We start from the raw sequence: 24,297 nt of genomic DNA on the forward strand, positions 1-24,297 counted from the left end.
TAACACACATCTATAAAGATATCTCTCCATCCAAGAGGAGTTACAGAGGAATGGCAGAACACAGAACGCTTACCAATAAAGATTTGTCTGCATCTTAATATGATGGGGAATACAAGTGGTAATTAGTAGAGATGAGCGAACAGTGTTCTATCGAACACATGTTCGATCGGATATCAGGGTGTTCGCCATGTTCGAATCGAATCGAACACCGCGTGGTAAAGTGCGCCAAAATTCGATTCCCCTCCCACCTTCCCTGGCGCCTTTTTTGCACCAATAACAGCGCAGGGGAGGTGGGACAGGAACTACGACACTGGGGGCATTGAAAAAAATTGGAAAAAGTCATTGGCTGCCGAAATCAGGTGACCTCCATTTTAGACGAATAGTGGATTTCAAATCCGGGTCATATGAGAATGTGAACTTTGTGACTATGAGACAGGGATAGCTGTACAGGCAGGGATAGCTAGGGATAACCTTTATTTAGGGGGGAATGTTATTAAAAATAACTTTTTGGGGCTCTATCGGGTGTGTAATTGTGATTTTTGTGAGATAAACTTTTTCCCATAGGGATGCATTGGCCAGCGCTGATTGGCCGAATTCCGTACTCTGGCCAATCAGTGCTGGCCAATGCATTCTATTAGCTTGATGAAGCAGAGTGTGCACAAGGGTTCAAGCGCACCCTCAGCTCTGATGTAGCAGAGCTGAGGCTGCACAAGGGTTCAAGCGCACCCTCGGCTCTGATGTAGGAGAGCCGAGGGTGCACTTGAACCCTTGTGCACCCTCGGCTCTGCTACATCAGAGCCGAGGGTGCGCTTGAACCCTTGTGCACACTCTGCTTCATCAAGCTAATAGAATGCATTGGCCAGCGCTGATTGGCCAATGCATTCTATTAGCCCGATGAAGTAGAGCTGAATGTGTGTGCTAAGCACACACATTCAGCTCTACTTCATCGGGCTAATAGAATGCATTGGCCAGCGCTGATTGGCCAGAGTACGGAATTCGGCCAATCAGCGCTGGCTCTGCTGGAGGAGGCGGAGTCTAAGATCGCTCCACACCAGTCTCCATTCAGGTCCGACCTTAGACTCCGCCTCCTCCAGCAGAGCCAGCGCTGATTGGCCGAATTCCGTACTCTGGCCAATCAGCACTGGCTAATGCATTGTATTGGCGTGATGAAGCAGTGCTGAATGTGTGTGCTTAGCACACACATTCAGCTCTACTTCATCGGGCTAATAGAATGCATTGGCCAGCGCTGATTGGCCAGAGTACGGAATTCGGCCAATCAGCGCTGGCTCTGCTGGAGGAGGCGGAGTCTAAGATCGCTCCACACCAGTCTCCATTCAGGTCCGACCTTAGACTCCGCCTCCTCCAGCAGAGCCAGCGCTGATTGGCCGAATTCCGTACTCTGGCCAATCAGCACTGGCTAATGCATTGTATTGGCGTGATGAAGCAGTGCTGAATGTGTGTGCTTAACACACACATTCAGCTCTACTTCATCAGGCTAATAGAATGCATTGGCCAATCAGCGCTGGCCAATGCATTCTATTAGCGTGAACTGAGTTTGCACAGGGGTTCTAGTGCACCCTCGGCTCTGCTACATCAGATTGCTACATCTGATGTAGCAGTGCCGAGTGTGCATCAGATGTGTAGTTGAGCAAAACTGACTCAGCACTGCTAAGTCTCTGCATTCGCATAGGAATGCATTGGCCAGCCTTCGGCCAATCAGCGCTGGCTCTGCCGGAGGAGGCGGAGTCTAAGGTCGGACCTGAATGGAGACTGGTGTGGAGCGATCTTAGACTCCGCCTCCTCCAGCAGAGCCAGCGCTGATTGGTCGAGTTCCGTACTCTGGCCAATCAGCACTGGCCAATGCATTTCTATGGGGAAAAGTTAGCTTGCGAAAATCGCAAACTGACAGGGATTTCCATGAAATAAAGTGACTTTTATGCCCCCAGACATGCTTCCCCTGCTGTCCCAGTGTCATTCCAGGGTGTTGGTATCATTTCCTGGGGTGTCATAGTGGACTTGGTGACCCTCCAGACACGAATTTGGGTTTCCCCCTTAACGAGTTTATGTTCCCCATAGACTATAATGGGGTTCGAAACCCATTCGAACACTCGAACAGTGAGCGGTTGTTCGAATCGAATTTCGAACCTCGAACATTTTAGTGTTCGCTCATCTCTAGTAATTAGAAAAGAAAAGAGTGGCTGCCTCTTTAGATGGTTTTTTCCTAGTTATCTCTCTCCATATCCTGCTGAATATAATAATTTTGGTAAATGGCTCTCCCACAACCCTATCAGTGCTCAGCTATGTGTTTAGGGGCAGTTTTTTTTTTCAACTATTCTAGATTTTAAGGACACGTTGATCCAGGGTTTTTATACTGACTGCCAGATTGGAGTCAGGAAGGAATTTTTTCCCCTGAAATGGGGCAATTGGCATGAGCCTCATGAGGTTTTTTGCCTTCATCTGGATCAACACTTTAGGGGACTGTAGGGTTATAAGTTGGTCTTGCTGGACTGATGTCTTCATCCAACCTCATCTACTATGTAACTATGTAAGTAGCAACCATCAGAATTATAAAATGTTGAGACGATGCTGACCGAGGCGCAGGATAATAGAATAATGTATACATTTATACCAATTTTACTCACTTTATGTATATTTAATTCCATATATTAACTGTAAATTATTCAGAGAAACTCATATTTTCCAGAGAGCAGCCATGGCACTTTTTTTTCTTGCAGCAAACCTGCAGAAATGTCTGTGGGTCTCCCAAAGCTTTGAGAACTATGGGTAAAAGCTGCCAAAATGAATGACATGCTGTGTCTTTTGTACTGTAAGCGACCTGTGCTGCATGTGAATAAGATTGTAATAAATATGCGGCTACTGTATACTGCAGCTAGTTAGCAGGTGAGATCATTCTGTAGTCTTCACTCTTTGCCAGAGATAAAGGATCTAGATTTATATTTAATTTGCCATAGGACAAATATAATTCATATTTTGGCTGATCGATTTAAAGCAGTACAGTCATTGTCTAATTTATCTAAAAAGACTTGTTACTCATATAGCACGCCGGTGCTGGCAAACATCCCGTCATATAAATGCTATCCGCAGCATTCGCTAAACAATAATTAAAACAATAAATAACATTATAGAAAGAAATAAAGTGGTAATGTGATCTAAAGGTCATCACATTCATTTATTGGAGAAGCCGCAGTCACTTCCAGCAGCGTATAGGAGCCGGCAGCTGATAAACATGTAAATTACCATATTCTTATTCCGCGTAATACTGTCTAGTTCCATGTGCAGGTTTTCCACCTCCAAGCTCAGCGACTTCTGAGACTTCTGGGACTCCGCATACCTGGCCTCACTGTCTTCAAGCTGAAAAAAAAAGGATAGTTTAGTGACAAATATCACTGACACAAGCTGTCTTCTAAATCAAAGAACTGAAGGAGAGATTGAACATTGCATTTTCCATCATGAACCGGACTGAACATACTGATAGAAATCTACAAAACCGAATGTGCCGAAACTCGCTTAATTTTTATCAAAAAATGATGTACAAGTGTCACACCAGATTTATTGCGTGTTATACATTTTGCTTCATTTGATGAAGAACATGGCTTGGTGAGAAAGGTTGTTGCTTAGTTGAAATGGGGAATGACACAAAAATTTCAGCAGTGTCTTGGCACAAGGTAGGCCAACCAATAGGTAATATAAAATTACACACAATTGTCTAAAGATGTACAACATTTAATATGCAGCACTTCATCATTTTGGCACATCTGGTAGATGTCCAGGTCTAAGTTTACACTGTGCAAATAATAAACGGGATAGGTAAATCTGCCCTAATATATTATATGTTTTGTGTCATTAAGGCCTTCCTTATATTACGAGTGTTTTGTACATGATATCACAAAATAAGTATATTAAACCACATCATTGAAAATGTTATATTTTTTTTCTGCTTTATTGCCTTGCTTCTGCTTAAATAAACCATCATATCTTATATATATTTTTGTGTGCTCTGCTGTTCTGTTGCAGCACATGTTTTGGTAGTTGTGGGGTTTTCTACCCAAGGAACATACTATTGTGGTTTATACATACGTTGACATATGGAATCCCTACAGCTCTACAATGAGCTTTTAGTTGCTCCCCTCTTCCTCCTCCCCTTTACATATGCTGTCAGATATAGGACATATTTCCAAGAAAAATGCTTTTCTTCACCAATTGTAGAACACATTTAGTAAATCAGCTGCAAAATTTGTTCAAACCTTTTCCAAATATGAAAGGAAAAGACTGTTACGAAAAGAGGGAAAAGGTACAGTAATCTGTGCATATGGTGTTTGTACAGAAAATCATTTACTGTACTTTAATGCAATAAATACCATCATCATAATAAATACATTAATAGTATGTTTATCCCACATACAGTTTAGTACAGGGGTAGGGAACGTACGGCTCTCCAGCTGTTGCAAAACTACAACTCTCAGCATGCATACTTGCTCTTCTGTACTTGGAACTCCCATGGAAGTGAATGGAGCATGTTGGGAGTTGTAGTTTCACAGCAGCTGGAGAGCCGAAGGTTCCCTACCCCTGGTTTAGTATATCACAATTCTTGGCAGTGGTAGATCAGGGCATTATCAGCGTGGAGATTTTATGTTCTTCCATATGCCAAAAACATATTGATAGGTCAATTGACTATCATGTACATATATGTACAGAGGTGTAACTTGGGCCCAATGCAAATCTCTAAAATCTCTGGCACTCCTACTTACCATCTAGTATCTATAATACTGGTGTCTTATATTGTAGAGAGACCATTGGTACCCTTCAGGCTTCAGACCAGTTGGCAATCACTAGCTCTAGACCCCTATTAATACGTCCCCTGCATATTTGAAGAGTATTTGTATGATGTTCTTAGAATTATTAGAATGAAATTAGATTGTAGGCCATATGAGTGTATACATATTTTGTAAGTGGATTTATATGAGTAGATCATTTGTTCCACCCCGCAGAATTTATTGGTGGTCTCTTTATAAAAAGAAAAGATGCCAATAGACCCAACCCAACATGCATGTACAAAGTTGACACTAAATCCAGGAATGGGGTGGCAAACTGCTGCCAAATACCACTGGTAATAACTTATCTACCGTCAAAATAAAAGGAAAAGAAGGAACGGGGATGTTGAAATACTTCTCATCCCACAACATCTGTCAAAGAAGGGGCAACACGGTGGCTCAGTGTTTAGCACTGCAGCCTTGCTGGAGATCTGGGTTTGAATCCTGCCAGGAAGAACATCTGCAAGGCGTTTGCATGTTCTCCTGGTGTTAGCGTGGATTTTCTCCCAATCTCTAAAGACATACTGATAGGAAAAAATCTACACTGTAAGCCCTATATGTGGCTTACAACCTACATTATAACTAGAGATGCGCGAGTAGTACTCGATCGAGCAGGTATTAAATTGAATACTACGGTATTTGAAATACTCATACTCGATCGAGTACTACTAGCTGTTCGAAGTTAAGATTCCATGCAGAACCAGCGTTGATTGGCAAAATGCTATACATTTTCAATCAACGCTGGTTCTTCTCTTACCTTTAGAAGTCTTCTCCCTGCGCAGCGTTCCCGTGGTGTCTTCTGGTTCTGAAATCACTCTGACAGGCATCAGGCCTGGGCAGAGCCGACTGCGCATGTCCGCTTGTAGTGTGGGCATGCGCAGTCGGCTCTGCCCAGCCCCAGTGCCTAGCAGAGTGAATTCAAGGCTGGAAGAGGACGCGGGGACGTTGCACAGGGAGAAGAATCCAACCCGACCCTCACTTATGGACTTGGTAAGTAGAATTTGATCGAATGTTGCCTACCCCTGAAACAAGCATTTCCCCCCATAGACTATAATGGGGTTCAAAACCTGTTCGAACAGTCGAAAAGTGTGCGGCTGTTTGAACCCCGAACATTTTAGTGTTCCCTCATCTCTAATTATAACAAAAAAAAAACAACCCCCCCCCAAAAAAAAAAAAAAAAAAAGCAAAAAACATCTGTCAAAGAAGAATGCAGAAAAGTCCATACACATCAGATAGCCTGGTCCCACTGAAATCGCTGGGTTCAGCTGATGTTAGTCTATAGTGTGAATAGGCACCTTTATATTAGTTCTTTTTCTCTTTTAGATGTTGAATGCTGGCTAAACCAGAGGGTATTAATCATTTTCTTGCCTCATTTGCTCCATTCATATGGGAGTGAGGTAAATGGTCCTCGTAACAACAGATACTGATATGCATTGACATTACCCAGTTGGAGTGCTAGTAAGTAAATGCATATATGGGTGTGGAGAGTGGTTTGCATATATTCCAGTAAGTACTTCCATTCACATCTCTTTAACATCTTTGCAGACATTGCTGAATATAACTTGTTACATTTTCTAAGCTTTACAATCTGATGGACGCAGGCTTGTTGTGTGCTAGCTCCTAGTGAGACCTGTAGGTAAACACATGCTTGTCCAGCAATAAAAAGCTAAATATAGCTACAAATCACAACCTTTCTGCAGCTAGTACCACTAAAAAGGCTTATATGTCCAATCTCGTACAAATACGAGAGATTACCGAGCTCTGCAATTTAGTCCACAACTCAGCTCAACAAAAAAATCTGCCCTATGCCTGCACCTGGCTAGTTGTCTGTCAAAGGCATCCTTGTATAGTGGCGGTTGTACATGATGGAATTATTTCTGTGTGACTCGCACAGCAAGAACAGCCTCAGAAATGAAACTCTATTTTACACACGTTCGCAGACTTCATGAATTATTTTTACGAACAGATGGATAGTTTGAGCAAATGCTAATTCCCTTCTGTTTCTCAGCTCTAGAAATGTATGAGAAAGTCTGAAGGTTAGCACAGTATTTCATTTCTAAGTCTCATGATGAATGGTATGCACACTTTTTACTTACTTCTCTCTGCTTGCTTTAAATAACATAGGCCAAGTGGAAGCTCTTTAGGCACAGTGATACAAGTTTTTAGAAAAGGAAGAATTAAGAATTCTATAAGAGTATTTAAGAAACTTTTACAGATAAGGCATTATGTATAACGCATGGATTCTGAGTGTGGCTCACATTATCAGCAAAAATATCCGTATATACTCGAGTATAAGCCGAGTTTTCAAGCACAGTTTTTGTACTGAAAAAGACCTCTCAAGGTCAAGGTAGGCGGACCCCTTGAGTCAAGGTAGGCGGCCGCTGGAATTTCAATGGCGATGTTCATTTCAAACTGCAGAAGTACTTACGGTACTTCTGCTAGCAGGCCAGGAACGCAGCAGGCCTCCATTCCATTGCTCTCCAGACCCCGCCCCCCCATCACATGCCGGGTGACGTGGCCACATAAGCTCAGGCCCGCACCCGACGTGTGTCTGCATTCCTGGCCTGCTAGCAGAAGTACCATAAGTACTTCTGCAGTTTTAAATGAACAGTATTGCCAAGCTCCTGCCACCACCGGTTTCCTGCAGCGGCAGGAGCGTGGCAATGCTGCGGGCCCCACCACTTGCCACGGTGTCTGTATGCCGGATCTGTAGCTATAATGGCGCATAATCTGCTGCAGAGCAGTCGCCATAGCAACCGGGTCTCCACTGTAACTCTTACAGTGGACATGCCAGAGCTAATGCCTGCGATCTCTGATCACAGGCATCAAAGTCCTCCCCCCCCCAAAAAAAAGTTTAAAAATAGCCTTGGGGCTGGTCCCCACCGGCCCCATACCTTTAGAGTTGCAGGCCAGCTCCTGCATGGCGAGGTTGCAGGAGCTGACCTGTTCTGGTGACAGCCGGGAGCCTAATGAAGGGTCCCAGGCCTGTCATAGCAATATTACTATTGCGGCTGGTCTATGACCATCTGCAATAGTAATGTATAGAATCTCCCATAGATGGCAATGCACTTGTATTGCCATCTATGGGACTTGCAATCAAATTTTGCATGTTCAAGTCCCTTAGGAGGGCTAATAAAATAGTGAAAAAAAACACATACACATTAGGTATCCCTGTGTCTGAAAGTGCCCGGTCTACAGAATATAGGGTATCTGCAATGCTCCTATTCCGTCGGGAAGGGGTTAATAGGAGCACTGCAGATACCCTATATTCAGCTAGGCTGAGTTCCAAGTGGAGGGAAAAAACCCCAGTCCTCAAGCTCAGGGAAGGGGCAGACAAACAACCAAAACACCCCCTCCCCTTCCCCTTTCCCAGCATCTACTGCACCCAAAAATTCCAGCCATTTTAATTTTTGAAATTTTCCAGTAGCTGCTGCATTCCCCCCTCGGCTTATAGTCGAGTCAATAAGTTTTCCCAGTTTTTTGTGGTAAAATTGGGGGCCTTGGCTTATATTCAGGTCGGCTTATACTCAAGTATATTCAGTAATCTTTATTTATATAGCAGCGACATATTCTGCAGAATTGCACATTTCAGGGGACATATATACAAAAGAACCTGAGCATTGAAGGGTTACAATCTAAACAACAATTAAAACAAGAATAGCAAAGACTCTGCTCACAATCTGTAAGGCTCAAATAAAACAAAAACAAAGCACCGAGTGGCACATAGTATAGTGTAGTGTAGAGGTAACGTGTGGGTATAGGAATGCCTCTCACCTTTAAGGGTTGCTAACCAGTCACAACCACCATATATATACATGGAACCGATTATGCAGAGGGTCCCTCCCTGAGTGGGTTGTAGCAGCTGGAACCTTGTCATCCGAAGGTGTTGGAGAATATACTGGAAAGACCAACAACCCATGCCCAGGGTTGTGAGGAAAGTAACCGCGCTCCACAAGGACTTGTTTCCCCTTGGTCAAATTTATTAAATACAGCAATCACACGATGAATTTCAGGGTAGGGTACCCCTTTATCAAGTGTTATACAATGTAAATAAAATGCAGATAAAATGCAATGCTGACTGTCTCTTCTTTGAACATGAGAAGAGACAGTCAGCACTGTATTTTATCTGTATTTTATTTACATTGTACAACACTTGATAAAGGGGTACCCTACCCTGAAATTCATCATGTGATTGCTGTATTTAATAAATTTGACCTCTTGGAAACAGGTCCTTGTGGATCGCGGTTCCTTTCCTCACAAACTTGGGCACGGGTTGTTGGTCCTTCAAGTATACACAATCTGTAAGGAACTGGCTTGGCGATCTTTTATAAAAAATAGCAGAGCATTTTAAAGCTGCATGAGTCAGTCACCAGCTGTTATCTGTGTATACATGTATGAAGTACCTGTTATTACACATCATATTAGATAGTTGTGGATGGTGTCTTATATATCAAGATTTAGAGCTTAATGTATTTTAAAGGTACAAAATTAAAGTGTTGTGAAAGATGGGACTTTTGCCTTTTACATTTTTTCTGTCATCCCATTTGGTAGACATGCATACTGGAGCCGGCAGAGAAGAAAATTGCAGTTTACATGTAGTGGAAACGCAGCTTTTTTGTTCCAGATTTTGCTGTGTTTTTTTGAGCCAAAGCCAAGAATGGCTAGAAAAGGAATGGGAAATATATAAAAAGTACTTATACTCCTACACTCTGCTCAATCCCCTCCTGGTTTTGGCTCAAAAAACCGCAACAAAATAAGAAAGGCTATTTGTCTCCTACTTTTAGATGTCTCCTAGCCCCAATACTGTGTAAGCAGCCATTTTTCTTGTGGCCACGGGCATGCGTAGTCGGCTTTGCCCTAGGCCCGAGGCCTAGAAGTTTGAAGCAAACCCCCGGCAGAAGACGCGTTAAGACCCCATTCCTGTAGAAGATGGAGGCAGCGCTGGAGAGTTCTCATGCAACATTGGGGACGCCCCCAGTTGTGTTTGAGCCCTGGGGACTGCCCCCAGTGCTACGAGAGAACTCATTTGCATACCGACAGAAAACAGCATTTTAAATGAATGGCGGGGCGGAGAAGACATCTAAAGGTAGGAGACGAATATCCTTTCTTAAGGCTATTACGACGTGTTAGGCAGAGAAAAAAAAGCTTTTAATGGCAGAATCCCTTTAACCATGGCCTAAGGCACTGCCTGTCTCTGCTAAAATACCGTATTTTCCGGACTATAAGGCGCACATAAAAACCTACGATTTCCTCAGAAATCGTAAGTGCGGCTTATAGTCCGGTGCGGCTTATATATGGATGGAAGCGGCGGCAAAGACTGCGTGCCGCTTCCATACATACATAAAAGGCACCGTAAGGGTGCATTCACACTACAGAACGCCGGCGTGTATCACAGCCGTACACGCCGGCGTTACAGCAGGGCTGCCGGACACTTCCTATTCATTTCTATGGGAGCAGGCATGCGAGCGCTCCCCATAGAAATGAATGGACAGACACTTCCCATTCATTTCTATGGGAGCCGGCATGCGAGCGCTCCCTATAGAAATGAATGGAAAAAAGCAGTTCATTCATTTCTATGGGGAGCGCTCGCATGTCGGCTCCCATAGAAATGAATGGGAAGTGTCCGGCAGCCCTGCTGTCACGCCGGCCTGAAACAGAACGTGAAACTTACCCAGCAGTGCAGGGCGGGCGGGCGGGCATTCAGGCCTCCTCTGCCTCCGATGTTCCGTCCTTCTCCTCCGGCGCTCGCTGATAATGGCCGGGGCGCATGCGCAATATCATAATGCTTCTACTGCGCATGTGCCCTGGCCATTATCAGCTTGCGAGCGCCGGAGGAGGACGGAACATCGGAGGAAGAGGAGGCCTGAATGCCCGCCCACTCTACACCGCTCGGTAAGTTTCACATTCTGTTTCAGGCTTTTATTTTAAAACGGGGGGGGGGGTAGTTAAACCTAACGTTTACGGTTGGGCTCTATCAGCATGATTTTGCTGATAGAGCCCCTCCTCGCCTGCCGAGCGCTTCCAATAGAAGCGGCTGGCACGCGGGGGGTTAAGCGGCCGCTGGCAAAGTCTGCCTGCCTCCGCTTTCAATAAGATATAATGCGCACCGGACTGCGGCTTATAGTCCGGTGCGCCTTATATATGAACCAAGACGGACTATAAGGCGCTCATGGGCAATGCGGCTTATAGTCCAGTGTGCCTTATAGCCCGTAAAATACGGTAACTCCCTGGTTGCTTTAGATGCAGTGAATTAAGCAATAAATCTTTGTAGAGTATTGACCCCATCCACAAGTTTGTCTCATGATCTTTCACAGGGGACATAAATGGGTAGAAGGTACTGTGTAGAATATCAGATGCCTGCCCACACTCTCAGCTGTAGATATTGAGAATTAATCTCATCGCCTGGGCTAGCACAGTCCAGAGAATTAGTGCAGCATAAGAAAAGTATTGGAGATAGCAAGACACATTTTTAGTACTCAAAGAGTGAGTTGGAAGCTTCAATTATGGAGGAGGTCAGTTTTAAATCATTGGCAGAACAAGGTTGGTTGACATAGGTTTATAGACAGAGATGAGGGACGAGATATATTTTACGGTAAGTTGGTGGACAGCTTTATGGGTAAGAGTGATAAGTGGATAGGTGTGCATTGAAATCTAAAGTCAATGGGAACCACTGTGGCAGCTGGTACATGGTCTGCCACTGATAATCGGTTTCACATGTAAATTGAATAGGCAGTCTAAATGACATTGTGACTATAGCCTCTCCCACCTACTGCACAACTAGAACTATATGAATACCTGAATATATCAATTACACACTTTTCACATTTAGTTCACATGATATTTTTTTAATTTAAAACTATGATGAATGCAAAAAAGTGATTAGATGAATCAAAACTGCAAAGTATGAAATGAACGTTGACATAGCTACGTACTAGACAGATAGATAGATGATAGATAGGATAATAATAATAATAATAATAATAATACATTTTATTTATATAGCGCCAACATATTCCGCAGCGCTGTACAATTTGTAGAGTTCAAATACAGACAGAAAGATACATTATAAAGAAAATCATTTCACACAATGGGACTGAGGGCCCTGCTCGCAAGAGCTTATAATCTATGAGGTAGAGGGGGTGACACAAGAGGTAGCAGGGGCGGCATTGCTTATGCAGAGGTCAGACACTTTTGTAACAGAGGTGACTGTCATTACATAAACATAAGACTTTATGAGCCGTCACCAGTCGTGTCCTGTAACATGTGGATGGAGCTTGGACCTATAAAGTTATCCTGAGATGACATCATATCATGTGGGGTAATGTGGGATAGTAATAGGATAGATAGATAGATAGATAGATAGATAGATAGATAGATAGATAAGAGATAGATAGATAGATAGATAGATAGATAGATAGATAGATGATAGATAGATAGATAGATAGATAGATAGATAGATAGGAGATAGATAGATAGATAGATAGATAGATAGATAGATAGATAGAGTGAATTACAGTACAATGCTAGGTTCACACCTGCGTTCACCTGTCCGTTCTGAGCTTTCCGTCTTCTGCATGCCAGAAGACGGAAACCACAGACCGGGTCCGGCCGTGAGCGGTGGTGAGCGTTTTATGCTCTCCGCCGCGAAACCGGATTTTTTTATCCGGACACAGAGTACTGCATGTCCGACTCTGTGTCCGCATTATAAAACCCGGTTTCGCGGCGGAGAGCCTAAAACGCTCACCGCCGCTCACGGCCGGACATCTCTCTCACCCAGACTCCTGCAGGTTTCCGTATCCTGCCTCTGTTTTAGGCAGGAAACGGAAACCTGAAGTACGGAGTTCACAACGCTGATGTGAACGAGCCGTAACTATTATGTTCTTCAAGTGTCTCTAATAATATCTCTTGCGTAATGTAATATAATGTAAGGTTTTAGAAAAGTGAGACGTCTACTTTATCTACATCATGGTTTCCCGCTATCTGTATGGGACTGTAGATATGGAAAACTGAACAATCGTAGGGCAACTAGTCATGTCCCTACTTAGCACCATTTATCAGCAGAACATATATCTCTACGACACCAAAATCTATTACAGTAGCCTAATGTGCAGATGTTTGCTAGATACAGCTGGTAAAGTGAGTAAGAAGAATGGTACACAACCCTGAGTATACACTGTAGGACAGTGGGGTCAATGTAGCCATAATTTAAATATATTCAGTATATATCAGAGCTGAATCTGGCATGCAGAACTGTTTCTTTTATCCCTTATAATAGAGTATTTAACTGATAAGTAAAAAAAATAAAAAGCATACTACCATAAGTCCAGTGAAATGAAAAAACAAAGTGGCAAAATAAAATAGTGGTATATTCATCAGTTGGTGTTAATGTAGCATGTCTCCACACGTTTTTGCTCTAGTATAGCATGGCTCCACATTCGAAAAATGTGTTTTACTTACATCGCATTTTTTGCTGCTCGAAATTTCCGACACTTGGAGAACCGAAAACCATCATATGCTTTTCCTCGATTTCCATAGTCCTTTTTTGCTGCTGAGTCCACACCAGTGCAGCCTTGGGTTCCCAGCAGACAATGTTGTTGTTGTTGTTGCTGCTGCTGATTAACCCCTTCCCGCCGATGGCATTTTTTGAATTTCGTTTTTCGTTTTTGACTCCCCTCCTTCTAAACCCCATAACTTTTTTTTATTTCTCCGCTCCCAGAGCCATATGAGGTCTTAATTTTTGCGGGACAAATTTTTCTTCATGATGCCACCATTAATGCCACTTTCGACTATTTTTCCCGCTACGGCGTTTACCGAACAGGAAAAATATTTTTATAGATTTGTAGAGCGGGCGATTTCGGACGCAGGGATACCTAACATGTATATGTTTCACAGTTATTAACTACTTTTATATGTGTTCTAGGGAAAGGGGGGTGATTTGAACTTCTCATTCTTTTTATATTTTTTTAACTTTTTTTTTTATTTATTTTTTGCATTTATTAGACCCCCTAGGGATGTTGAACCCCAGGGGTCTGATCACTACATGTCGGGTTTTTCTGTCCACTTGAAAATTCGGACATCTTTACATGCGGACAGTGAAGGAAGGGCACAGAGTGCAAAAGAACGCACCCGATGCCCATTTAAATAAATGACAGGTGTCACGGACACAGCTAGTGTCCGCTCCTAATGTCTGTGCCAGATTTTGAACGGACACTTGGAGCAGACACTACCTGTCGGACAGTGACGGTAGTGTGAACGCCCCCTAAGCATGTGCAGAAAATAAACGGACAGAAAATAATGGACTGTAACTGATGGCCATCAGTTACTGTCCGTCATATGTCCGTTGCCCATAGACCTCAATGTTAAAAAAAACGGACACTTTCTGTCCATTTTTTCAAACGGACAAAAAAATCATGCATGTGTGATTTCTCTGTCCGCTTGAAAAAACGGACATGGTTGTTGACGGACCCTTAAGTACACAAACGGACAACAGATGAAAATCCCATTGAAATTAATGGAAATTGTAACGGACACAACCAGTGTCCGTTGCTAAAATCTTGAACGGACAGTAGCAACGGATACTGCAGTCCGACACCAACGGTAGTGTGAATGCCCCCTTACACAAACTATAATGTAGTTTTGTGGCCAACAAACATTATGATGGTCCTTTAATAACAAAAACATTTATTTGCTGAAACTGGACAAACCATGTAAGCCCCTACACAGTACAATCTCCACTTTTGACCCCATACACACTATATAGTCCTAAAGTACCACGATGACTCTGCAATAGTAGGCCTCATCACATACGGAGACGAGAGGGAGTACAGAGACTTAAACCTGGATTTTGTGGAATGGTGCCAGCGGAACCACCTCAGGATAAATGCTGGGAAGACCAAGGAGATGGTGGTGGACTTTAGTAAGCGGAGATATGCACCAAAACCAGTTGTCATCCATTGAGATAGTCAAGACCTATAAGTACCTGGGTGTGCTCCTCAATAATAAACTGGACTGGGCTGATCACATGGATGCGCTGCACAGAAAGGGTCACTGCAGGCTCTACCTGCTCAGGAGGCTGAGGGCCTTTGGAGTCCAGGGGGCACTACTTAGGGCCTTTTTCAACTCTGTGATAGCATCAGCCATCTTCTTCGGAGTGGCCTGCTGGGGGAGTAGTATACCAGCCAGAGACAGAAATAGACTTGACAGGCTGATCAGAAGGGCCAGCTCTGTCCTGGGGAGCCCCCTGGACCCAGTACAGGTGGTGGGTGACTTCTGTCCATGGAAAGCTCCATGCTGGAGAACAACACCCATCCCAAGTATGAGACTGTGACAGCACTGGGCAGTACTGTCAGTGACCGACTGCTTCACCCCAAGTATGAGAAGGAGCGTTATCGGAGATCCCTCTTCCCAACCATGGTCAGGCTGTATTATCACTATTAAAGGATTATCTTATCTTATGCTCACACCCACACAGTCTGAATGTCCTCTCATGGTCCCACTTTAGAAACTGCAGAATTTGGACCAAGGAACCTCGTGGCCAAAGTGCATGGATTCCTGCACTCCACTGGCTTACAAGGGGTTACTATCTGTCTTCACCTGACCCCCTACAGTGCAGTGCCTCCTACTATAGTAGGAGTTCCTGCACTCTGATGCAAAGAGCCCTAGAGTTCCACCACAATTGTGGTGCATGTTACAGTCCCCTTTACCAAAACCACAAAAGTGTCTATTATACCAATAAAGCATGGAGGACACTTTGTGGACAATTGCCAAGATATATCTACTTGCTGATCCAATGTTATCCAATCTTATTTCTAAGGTTTTAAATTTATTTGATGTTTTTTAACATTTTAAACATGAAAAGAAGGTTGTCTATTATATTCAAAAATTAAGATAAGACTGTCTGTCTTGCAGTTATGACATTGTGTACATCACTCACTGACCTTTGCAGCCATTCAGTGACTTTAGGGGTCCACATGCACATGTACAGTACTTGACAGCATAGGCCAGTGATTGACAACATGTATGATATATTGGATGCCATTGCGACAGGATCGCTGGGAACTGAAGTGGTGGCATTGAACTTGCAGAGAACTGAATACTAGTCAATATACTATAGGGTATTTCTTTTTTTAATATCATCATTGCCTACTATTAGCTACATTTTTTAAATCCCATACACCTCTGTTATGTTCTAAATAATACAGTAATAAGAAAGTTAGTTGATCCATAAAACTAAAACCAATATCCAATTTCATTTATTATTAATAGTGTAGATTAACTTAGGTTTTGTTTAGAAGATAATTTAATGTAATGCAGTTGTATATACTTATATACTTTGTTACAATACTAATATCCAAAACTTTCTTGCAAAGATGCAGCGAAGGTGTGACCAATAGATTAGCCAGTGCCTACTCCCGAATGTTGAAGTTGTAGCCTATCATTGTATCAAGTTTGTCTATTACATTCCACATATGGGTGTACTGTACATGTCAGATATTTCTCTTGACATTTACATCTAACAAGCACATATACTTCATTAGACACATGAATAGCAAAAGTGTATCCTTTCAACATACATTTTGCCAGTATACAATGGTACAGTACAACTTTGCCTCAACTGTATTAAAAATGTTCAGGAATTCAGTGTAATGTTTTTAATGTAATTGCAATCAGTACCTCGCTTTCTATCAGTGCCTTGCTGTCTATCAGTGTCTCACTATCAGTGTCTCGCTACCTATCAGTGCCTCTATATCTAATCAGTGCCTCGCTATCTAATCAGTTCTGCCACTACACTGAGAACAGAGCTATCTGCTTCCTGTTCAATTCTCTGTGCAATTCTCTGTGCATCAGCTGCTGCAAACACCTAATGAATAGGTGAGGTGGATGTTGGACCATTAACAATCTAATTAGTGACTTATCATTAGGAGAGGCTATCTATCAGTGCGTGCCTTACTATATATCAGTGCCTCACTGTCTATCAGTGTCTCGCTACCTATCAGTGCCTTGCTATCTATCAGTGTCTCGCTATCTATCAGTGTCTCGCTATCTATCAGTGCCTCGCTATCTATCAGTGCCTCGCTATATATCAGTGCCTCACTATCTATCAGTGGACCACTGGCATTTTTATCTACAGATGCTAAATTGGGCTTCCTAGGCTAAAAATAACGGCAATCTATCCTCAGGATAGGTGATTGATATAAGACAGTGAGGGTCCCATATCTGACAACTCCATGACCAGTTGTTTTAGTTGCTCGTATATATATTATGGAGCAGGAAGCAGACAGCATTTTTCTCTGTGTAGTACCAGCTCAGCTCCTATTTACTTAAATTGAATCTAGGTTGCAGCGAATCAGTTCTGCCACTACACTGAGAACAGAGCTATCTGCTTCCTGTTCAATTCTCTGTGCAATTCTCTGTGCATCAGCTGCTGCAAACACCTAATGAATAGGTGAGGTGGATGTTGGACCATTAACAATCTAATTAGTGACTTATCATTAGGAGAGGTCATCAATCTTTTTAATCTAATAATTCATATTTAAACCCCTCTATAGATATCACAGATATATGATATAAACTGGGCAGGATTGAAGTCCTTGAGAATTTCTCATTAGCTGCATGACTTGTGCAAAAATGACTAGCAAAAATCTAAGTACAAAATCTGTTTTTAGAAAACCTATTTAGTTCCAAAATAATGTGTATAGATATGGTCTGTTATGACACATACAACATCTAAAAGAATTAGATAAGCAAATGACGACTGCTGTAAAGGATTTCTATTCGGCCTTATCTGTCAATTCTGTTCACATAAATAAGCTGTAACAAACGTATCTGATGTCTTTAAGAACAGAGATAATGCTATCACTGCCAACTGGAGGCACAACTATTTGCACATAACATTCATGTATAAAATACAATGTATTATAATCTCTATGGACTCTGATAAAAACAGGTAGAGAAAAAATGGCTTTCTGTACATACATAAGTAGGAAGAGGAAAATAGAAATTTTACCAATGTTTTAATGGAAGAATCTCAATGAATAGATTTTTTTGTAACGTCGTAATTGCTAATTTTTAAAAGCTTGTCTAAAAGATAATCCGGAGAGTCAAACATCTATTAGAAAGCATTATTCAGGAATTCAGTGTTTTATCTATGCTCCGTGTTCATGTATTGTAATGCATAGAACTGTATATTCTAACATAACCAGTTTAAGAATAATGTTCTAATAAATTATTTTATATGTGTTCAACCTTGGTCAAGATGAATGGTTTATGGGTCTTTGTCACTTGCCAATCTTTACCCTTGAAGAAAAACAATGGGGCAGTTTTCTGTTATTTTGGTCAAATGCCATACATAAAACGACAAGGTCCCTCCCATGTCTTAATGATTGCAGGACAAATTTTGCTTCATTAAAGGGGTATTCTCATCTCAAGGATCCTATCCATACTTCTAGCTTATGTAAATTGGAAAGATATCCTAAATATATTGCTTTAGCAATACTGCTTTGTTTTTCTGCTAATTGAAATTATTCCTCCCATTGTTTATACAGCATTTCTGTAGCACCAGACCTGTGTGATAAGACAGGACAGATGACATCACAGAGGAGTCAACTAGACTACTGTGTGCTGGAGACTCAGCAACCTTGCAGCAACTAAGTTTCATTGGACTACCTTCCCCCAAAGGAAGGATGTGCCTTTCAACAGTGAAACACTCCTGAAACAAGCAACACAGGGAAACTGCAAAAGAAAAAAAATATATACAGATAGAGGCACAAACAATATAAAAATAACAAAAATGAAATAAAGCAGTGTCCACTTAATGGGACTGAGCTGCAACTTGGTCATCTAATAAACGGACTTCACATCAAGGCTCAGAGAAGAATTATTTTTAAACTTAAGTAGCCATGTTGATAAGCCCAGATAGCCCATGTTGGTAAGCCCAGACTTATAGTGGATAGTGTATTATATATATAAATTATATACAAGCAAACAGAATGTGCTCATCATTCTATCAGCGCTTCACCTAAAAGTTGGTCAGTATGTTATTTCTGCGCATTCCCTATGAGTGGATATTGTTAAAGTTGATGTGAAAAGTGCTTCATGCTCAATTACATCTATATAAATATGTCACGAGCCTTGATAAAGTCAGCTGTTAACAGTCCTAATGAAACTTGCAGTTATTTATTATGATCGGTTTACGCCTGAAGAAACATAAAATGTGACAATGTTCTCATTTGGGTCTACGGTAGGATCTTGCCTTTAATTTTGTTCAGTACTTAAATGAATAATTATATATCCACATACTTCAGTTTGGTAAGGTTGACAGACTTTGTTTTCAGTGAATTGGCAAAAATTTTAAACTATTCAACTAACAATCTACAGATGTAACAAAGGTTTCTTTGACATTTACCACATTAACTTCTGTGCCAGAACTTTACGTTGACTATTTCAATGGTTTTCGTTGTGTTCTGTGACAATTTACCTTTTATTCATATAGTATGTCTAACATTTTTTTGGGAAGCGAATGAGAACAAAAAAATTACCATTTTTATATTTTGTGTTCAATGTATGTAAAAAAAATAGTTTTATATGTTTGGAAATTTAACATTTTAAGACGTTAGGATGCATAATATGTTCATTTTTGTTTTTATTTGGGCTTTATTTGAACTTATAATTTTTTGTTTTTTAATTTTTTTAAAGTTCTATTGGGAGGCTTTTTTTGGAGGCTGATTTTGAGGCGGATTCAGTGTCAAAATCAGCACCAAAAAAACTTTGTGTGCACTGACCCTTAAAGAGCCAACATCCGCCATAGTATTATGGCAGAGAGGTTATTGAACATTACCATCCAGGTGAAATTCTAGGCATTCTGCAATTAAAAAATGTGCAAAGTAGTTTATCAAAGAAGCGCCATATAAATTCAGCCTAAAAAGTAATGGCCATCTAACTAAAACCTTCTGGTTTACTGCTATTTGCTATTCAACTGCAATGCCCAGTAAAATCTCCTACTCATTACTACAACTAGAAGCAGGATGTAGTTATAAGAAGCACAGTGGTAGCAGTCACTACTGGGCCATGGACCCTAAGGCTAAGTTCAGATGGGGTTTTTTGGTTCGGAACCTGAAACGCAGGCCGCTTCAGGTTCCAGACCAAAATTCGGGTAGCCACGAATGAAAGCCGATGCCGGAAAAACTCCTGTCTTTTTGGTCAGGATTTTGAGGTGAATGTGCTACTGGTCCATGGACCCTGAGGGTAATATCATACAGGGTTTTTTGGTACGGAACCTGAGGCAGAGGCCGCCTCAGGTTCTGGATCAGAAAACGGGTAGCCGCGACTGAATGCTGGTGCACTGCACCGGCATCCAGTTGCGCACTCCGCTCTGGATTAGGCCCAATGAATGGACCTAGTTGGGAGGAGGGAGTGTCTTCAGGCCAAATCACGAGGCGAAATGGCCTGAAGAATGAGCCTCTCGCTTCTGATCGGCTGATCGGCTCCCATTGATTTCAATGGGAGATGTCTTTTTGGTCAGGATTTTGAGGTGAATATGGCCTCAAAATCCTGACCAAATAAACCTGTGTGAACTTACCCTAAAGGGGCTCCAAAATAGTACAAAGCAGGTAGAGGCCAAATCACAGATTTTGCATTGGGACCCAGGAACTTCAAGTTACGCCTCTGACTAAAAGGCTGGGTCAACACAGGCTGCATGCAGTTTTTAACTGCAGTAATAAGCAGCACATGTTACTATACAGGTCACCTGTATGTGAATGGCCAGGAATCCAGAGGTTTTCAATGTAATCCATTAGCATACAGGTGAAATACATAGTAACATGCTACTTACCATCCCAGTGAAATGCTACTCATGACTGCATTAAAAACTGCATACTGTTCTTCAATATAAACCTAGCCCATAAGCATGGTTATTAATTTAAAAAAGCACTGTGTGAACTCAACCTCAGTCAACTGAGTAGATTCCCCAAGGATCTTCATCTATTAGCCAGTGCAGAAAAGAGATTCATTGAGAATCATTCATTTTGGAAGGCTGAGCATGTACATTCATATTGGAGACAGCCCATTGATTGAACTTTGTAATGCTCCATTTCCCCAGTGATGGCACTGCAGGAGAATTAGACACTAAAGCGCCAATATCACCTGGAAATGGATAATGATTGCTGAAGGTTTCTGCAGTTGGAGAACCTGTGACCAGAATATTTTCAGGGAAATTCATGAAAAAAAAAGTGACTGCCTAAGGCTAAAACCCCACGTAGTGGGCTGTAGCCAAAAAGCGTTGCGAAAAAGACCATGGCGGAATCACATCGCGTTGTTTTCTACAGCACTTTTCACAGAAAGTCCACAGCATTTCCGTCGGTATAATTGACAATTTTTGAAATTGCAGCATGTCCGTTGTGGTTAATTTTCTGCAATGTGTATATGGGATTAGCCAGTATCTTATCCACTTTGAAGGTATTGTAAAATGGTGCATTTTTGCTTTTAATCTATGTTTCAAGGAAAATTGTTGACATAGTTCAAACCTTGGTTTTACAAATGTTATAATGATACAGTGTATAATAATATATAGTCCAATAATATATGTACCTGCCACTGGTTGGGAAACACTGGCCAAGGATAAATGCAGCAGGTTGTGACAGCATGTGTTTATGAGGAATCGGTCACGTTAGATTAATCTGATCAGCTTCTATCAAGAAGCCAATTGTAGACTGGTCATGGGTAATGCAGTGGACTTGGCGTATCTGGACTTTTCAAAGGCTTTTGATACTGTACCACATAAAAGGTTGGTATGCATAATGAGAATGTTAGGACTGGGGGAAAATATATGCATTTGGGTTCACAACTGGCTCAGTGATAGAAAACAGGGGGTACTTGTTAATGGGAAATACTCAGACTTGCTCGCAGTCGCCTTTGGAGTGTCTGTCACTGTCCGATCAAAGTTGACTAGACTGTCTAAAGATACACCCATTTGACAATAAGAATGGCAATGCCATGTTATTAAATCACTCATAGTTTTTCAGAAGAAATAATAAAGGAATGGGACAATGTAGAAATGTAAGGGAAGATGCTCTAGAAGTGTAATATAATAAAAAATGCAAGTAGCATCTAAAACAGTTCATGGCCATCTTGCAACCATTTTCACGAATCCTCCCTTCTTTTGAGGGTATGGTGGGGTCCGTGAAAATGGACAAAAATAGGACATGACCTATATTTTGACCATCCATTATAACTAGGGTTGATCGATCGGGAAAAAAGGGATCCCGATCGGCAATCGAGCAAATTTCACAATTGGGATCAGCTGCAAAATGATCGAAAGTCGGATTTTAAAAACGATCCTGAAATCTCAAGATCGGAACCCCAATTGTAAAATAACAGTCATGTAAATAGCCCCCATTCACTTGAAATGAATTTAATCCTGACAGATGACAGTCATTAAAAAACAGACATCGCACGGCCATTATTCATATTATGAATAGAACTTAATAGGTTTGTTTTACATGTTACTTAATTTGTACAGATCCTAGGCTACTGTAGCAATAAAGTCTAAAACTGGATACTAGAGATGAGCGAACACTAAAATGTTCGAGGTTCGAAATTCGATTCGAACAGCCGCTCACTGTTCGAGTGTTCGAATGGGTTTCGAACCCCATTATAGTCTATGGGGAACATAAACTCGTTAAGGGGGAAACCCAAATTCGTGTCTGGAGGGTCACCAAGTCCACTATGACACCCCAGGAAATGATACCAACACCCTGGAATGACACTGGGACAGCAGGGGAAGCATGTCTGGGGGCATAAAAGTCACTTTATTTCATGGAAATCCCTGTCAGTTTGCGATTTTCGCAAGCTAACTTTTCCCCATAGAAATGCATTGGCCAGTGCTGATTGGCCAGAGTACGGAACTCGACCAATCAGCGCTGGCTCTGCTGGAGGAGGCGGAGTCTAAGATAGCTCCACACCAGTCTCCATTCAGGTCCGACCTTAGACTCCGCCTCCTCCGGCAGAGCCAGCGCTGATTGGCCGAAGGCTGGCCAATGCATTCCTATGCGAATGCAGACTTAGCAGTGCTGAGTCAGTTTTGCTCAACTACACATCTGATGCACACTCGGCACTGCTACATCAGATGTAGCAATCTGATGTAGCAGAGCCGAGGGTGCACTAGAACCCCTGTGCAAACTCAGTTCACGCTAATAGAATGCATTGGCCAGCGCTGATTGGCCAATGCATTCTATTAGCCCGATGAAGTAGAGCTGAATGTGTGTGCTAAGCACACACATTCAGCACTGCTTCATCAAGCCAATACAATGCATTAGCCAGTGCTGATTGGCCAGAGTACGGAATTCGGCCAATCAGCGCTGGCCAATGCATTCTATTAGCCCGATGAAGTAGAGCTGAATGTGTGTGCTAAGCACACACATTCAGCACTGCTTCATCAAGCCAATACAATGCATTAGCCAGTGCTGATTGGCCAGAGTACGGAATTCGGCCAATCAGCGCTGGCTCTGCTGGAGGAGGCGGAGTCTAAGATCGCTCCACACCAGTCTCCATTCAGGTCCGACCTTAGACTCCGCCTCCTCCGGCAGAGCCAGCGCTGATTGGCCGAAGGCTGGCCAATGCATTCCTATGCGAATGCAGACTTAGCAGTGCTGAGTCAGTTTTGCTCAACTACACATCTGATGCACACTCGGCACTGCTACATCAGATGTAGCAATCTGATGTAGCAGAGCCGAGGGTGCACTAGAACCCCTGTGCAAACTCAGTTCACGCTAATAGAATGCATTGGCCAGCGCTGATTGGCCAATGCATTCTATTAGCCCGATGAAGTAGAGCTGAATGTGTGTGCTAAGCACACACATTCAGCACTGCTTCATCAAGCCAATACAATGCATTAGCCAGTGCTGATTGGCCAGAGTACGGAATTCGGCCAATCAGCGCTGGCCAATGCATTCTATTAGCCCGATGAAGTAGAGCTGAATGTGTGTGCTAAGCACACACATTCAGCACTGCTTCATCAAGCCAATACAATGCATTAGCCAGTGCTGATTGGCCAGAGTACGGAATTCGGCCAATCAGCGCTGGCTCTGCTGGAGGAGGCGGAGTCTAAGATCGCTCCACACCAGTCTCCATTCAGGTCCGACCTTAGACTCCGCCTCCTCCGGCAGAGCCAGCGCTGATTGGCCGAAGGCTGGCCAATGCATTCCTATGCGAATGCAGACTTAGCAGTGCTGAGTCAGTTTTGCTCAACTACACATCTGATGCACACTCGGCACTGCTACATCAGATGTAGCAATCTGATGTAGCAGAGCCGAGGGTGCACTAGAACCCCTGTGCAAACTCAGTTCACGCTAATAGAATGCATTGGCCAGCGCTGATTGGCCAATGCATTCTATTAGCCCGATGAAGTAGAGCTGAATGTGTGTGCTAAGCACACACATTCAGCACTGCTTCATCAAGCCAATACAATGCA

The 24,297-nt window shown here is 42.4% G+C and overlaps 1 protein-coding gene across 1 annotated transcript in view; it reads right to left on the reverse strand.

Moving 5' to 3' along the window:
• MYO18B (myosin XVIIIB) overlaps positions 1–24,297 on the reverse strand; it is a 456,489-nt gene that overhangs the window by 77,722 nt on the left and 354,470 nt on the right. The window contains exon 36 of the mRNA XM_075276574.1: positions 3,259–3,372. Coding sequence (XP_075132675.1) covers positions 3,259–3,372 — 114 coding nt within the window. The remainder of the gene's footprint in view (positions 1–3,258; positions 3,373–24,297) is intronic.

Source organism: Leptodactylus fuscus, chromosome 1, assembly GCF_031893055.1.
Source record: "Leptodactylus fuscus isolate aLepFus1 chromosome 1, aLepFus1.hap2, whole genome shotgun sequence".
In the NCBI taxonomy this organism is placed as follows: domain Eukaryota; kingdom Metazoa; phylum Chordata; class Amphibia; order Anura; family Leptodactylidae; genus Leptodactylus; species Leptodactylus fuscus.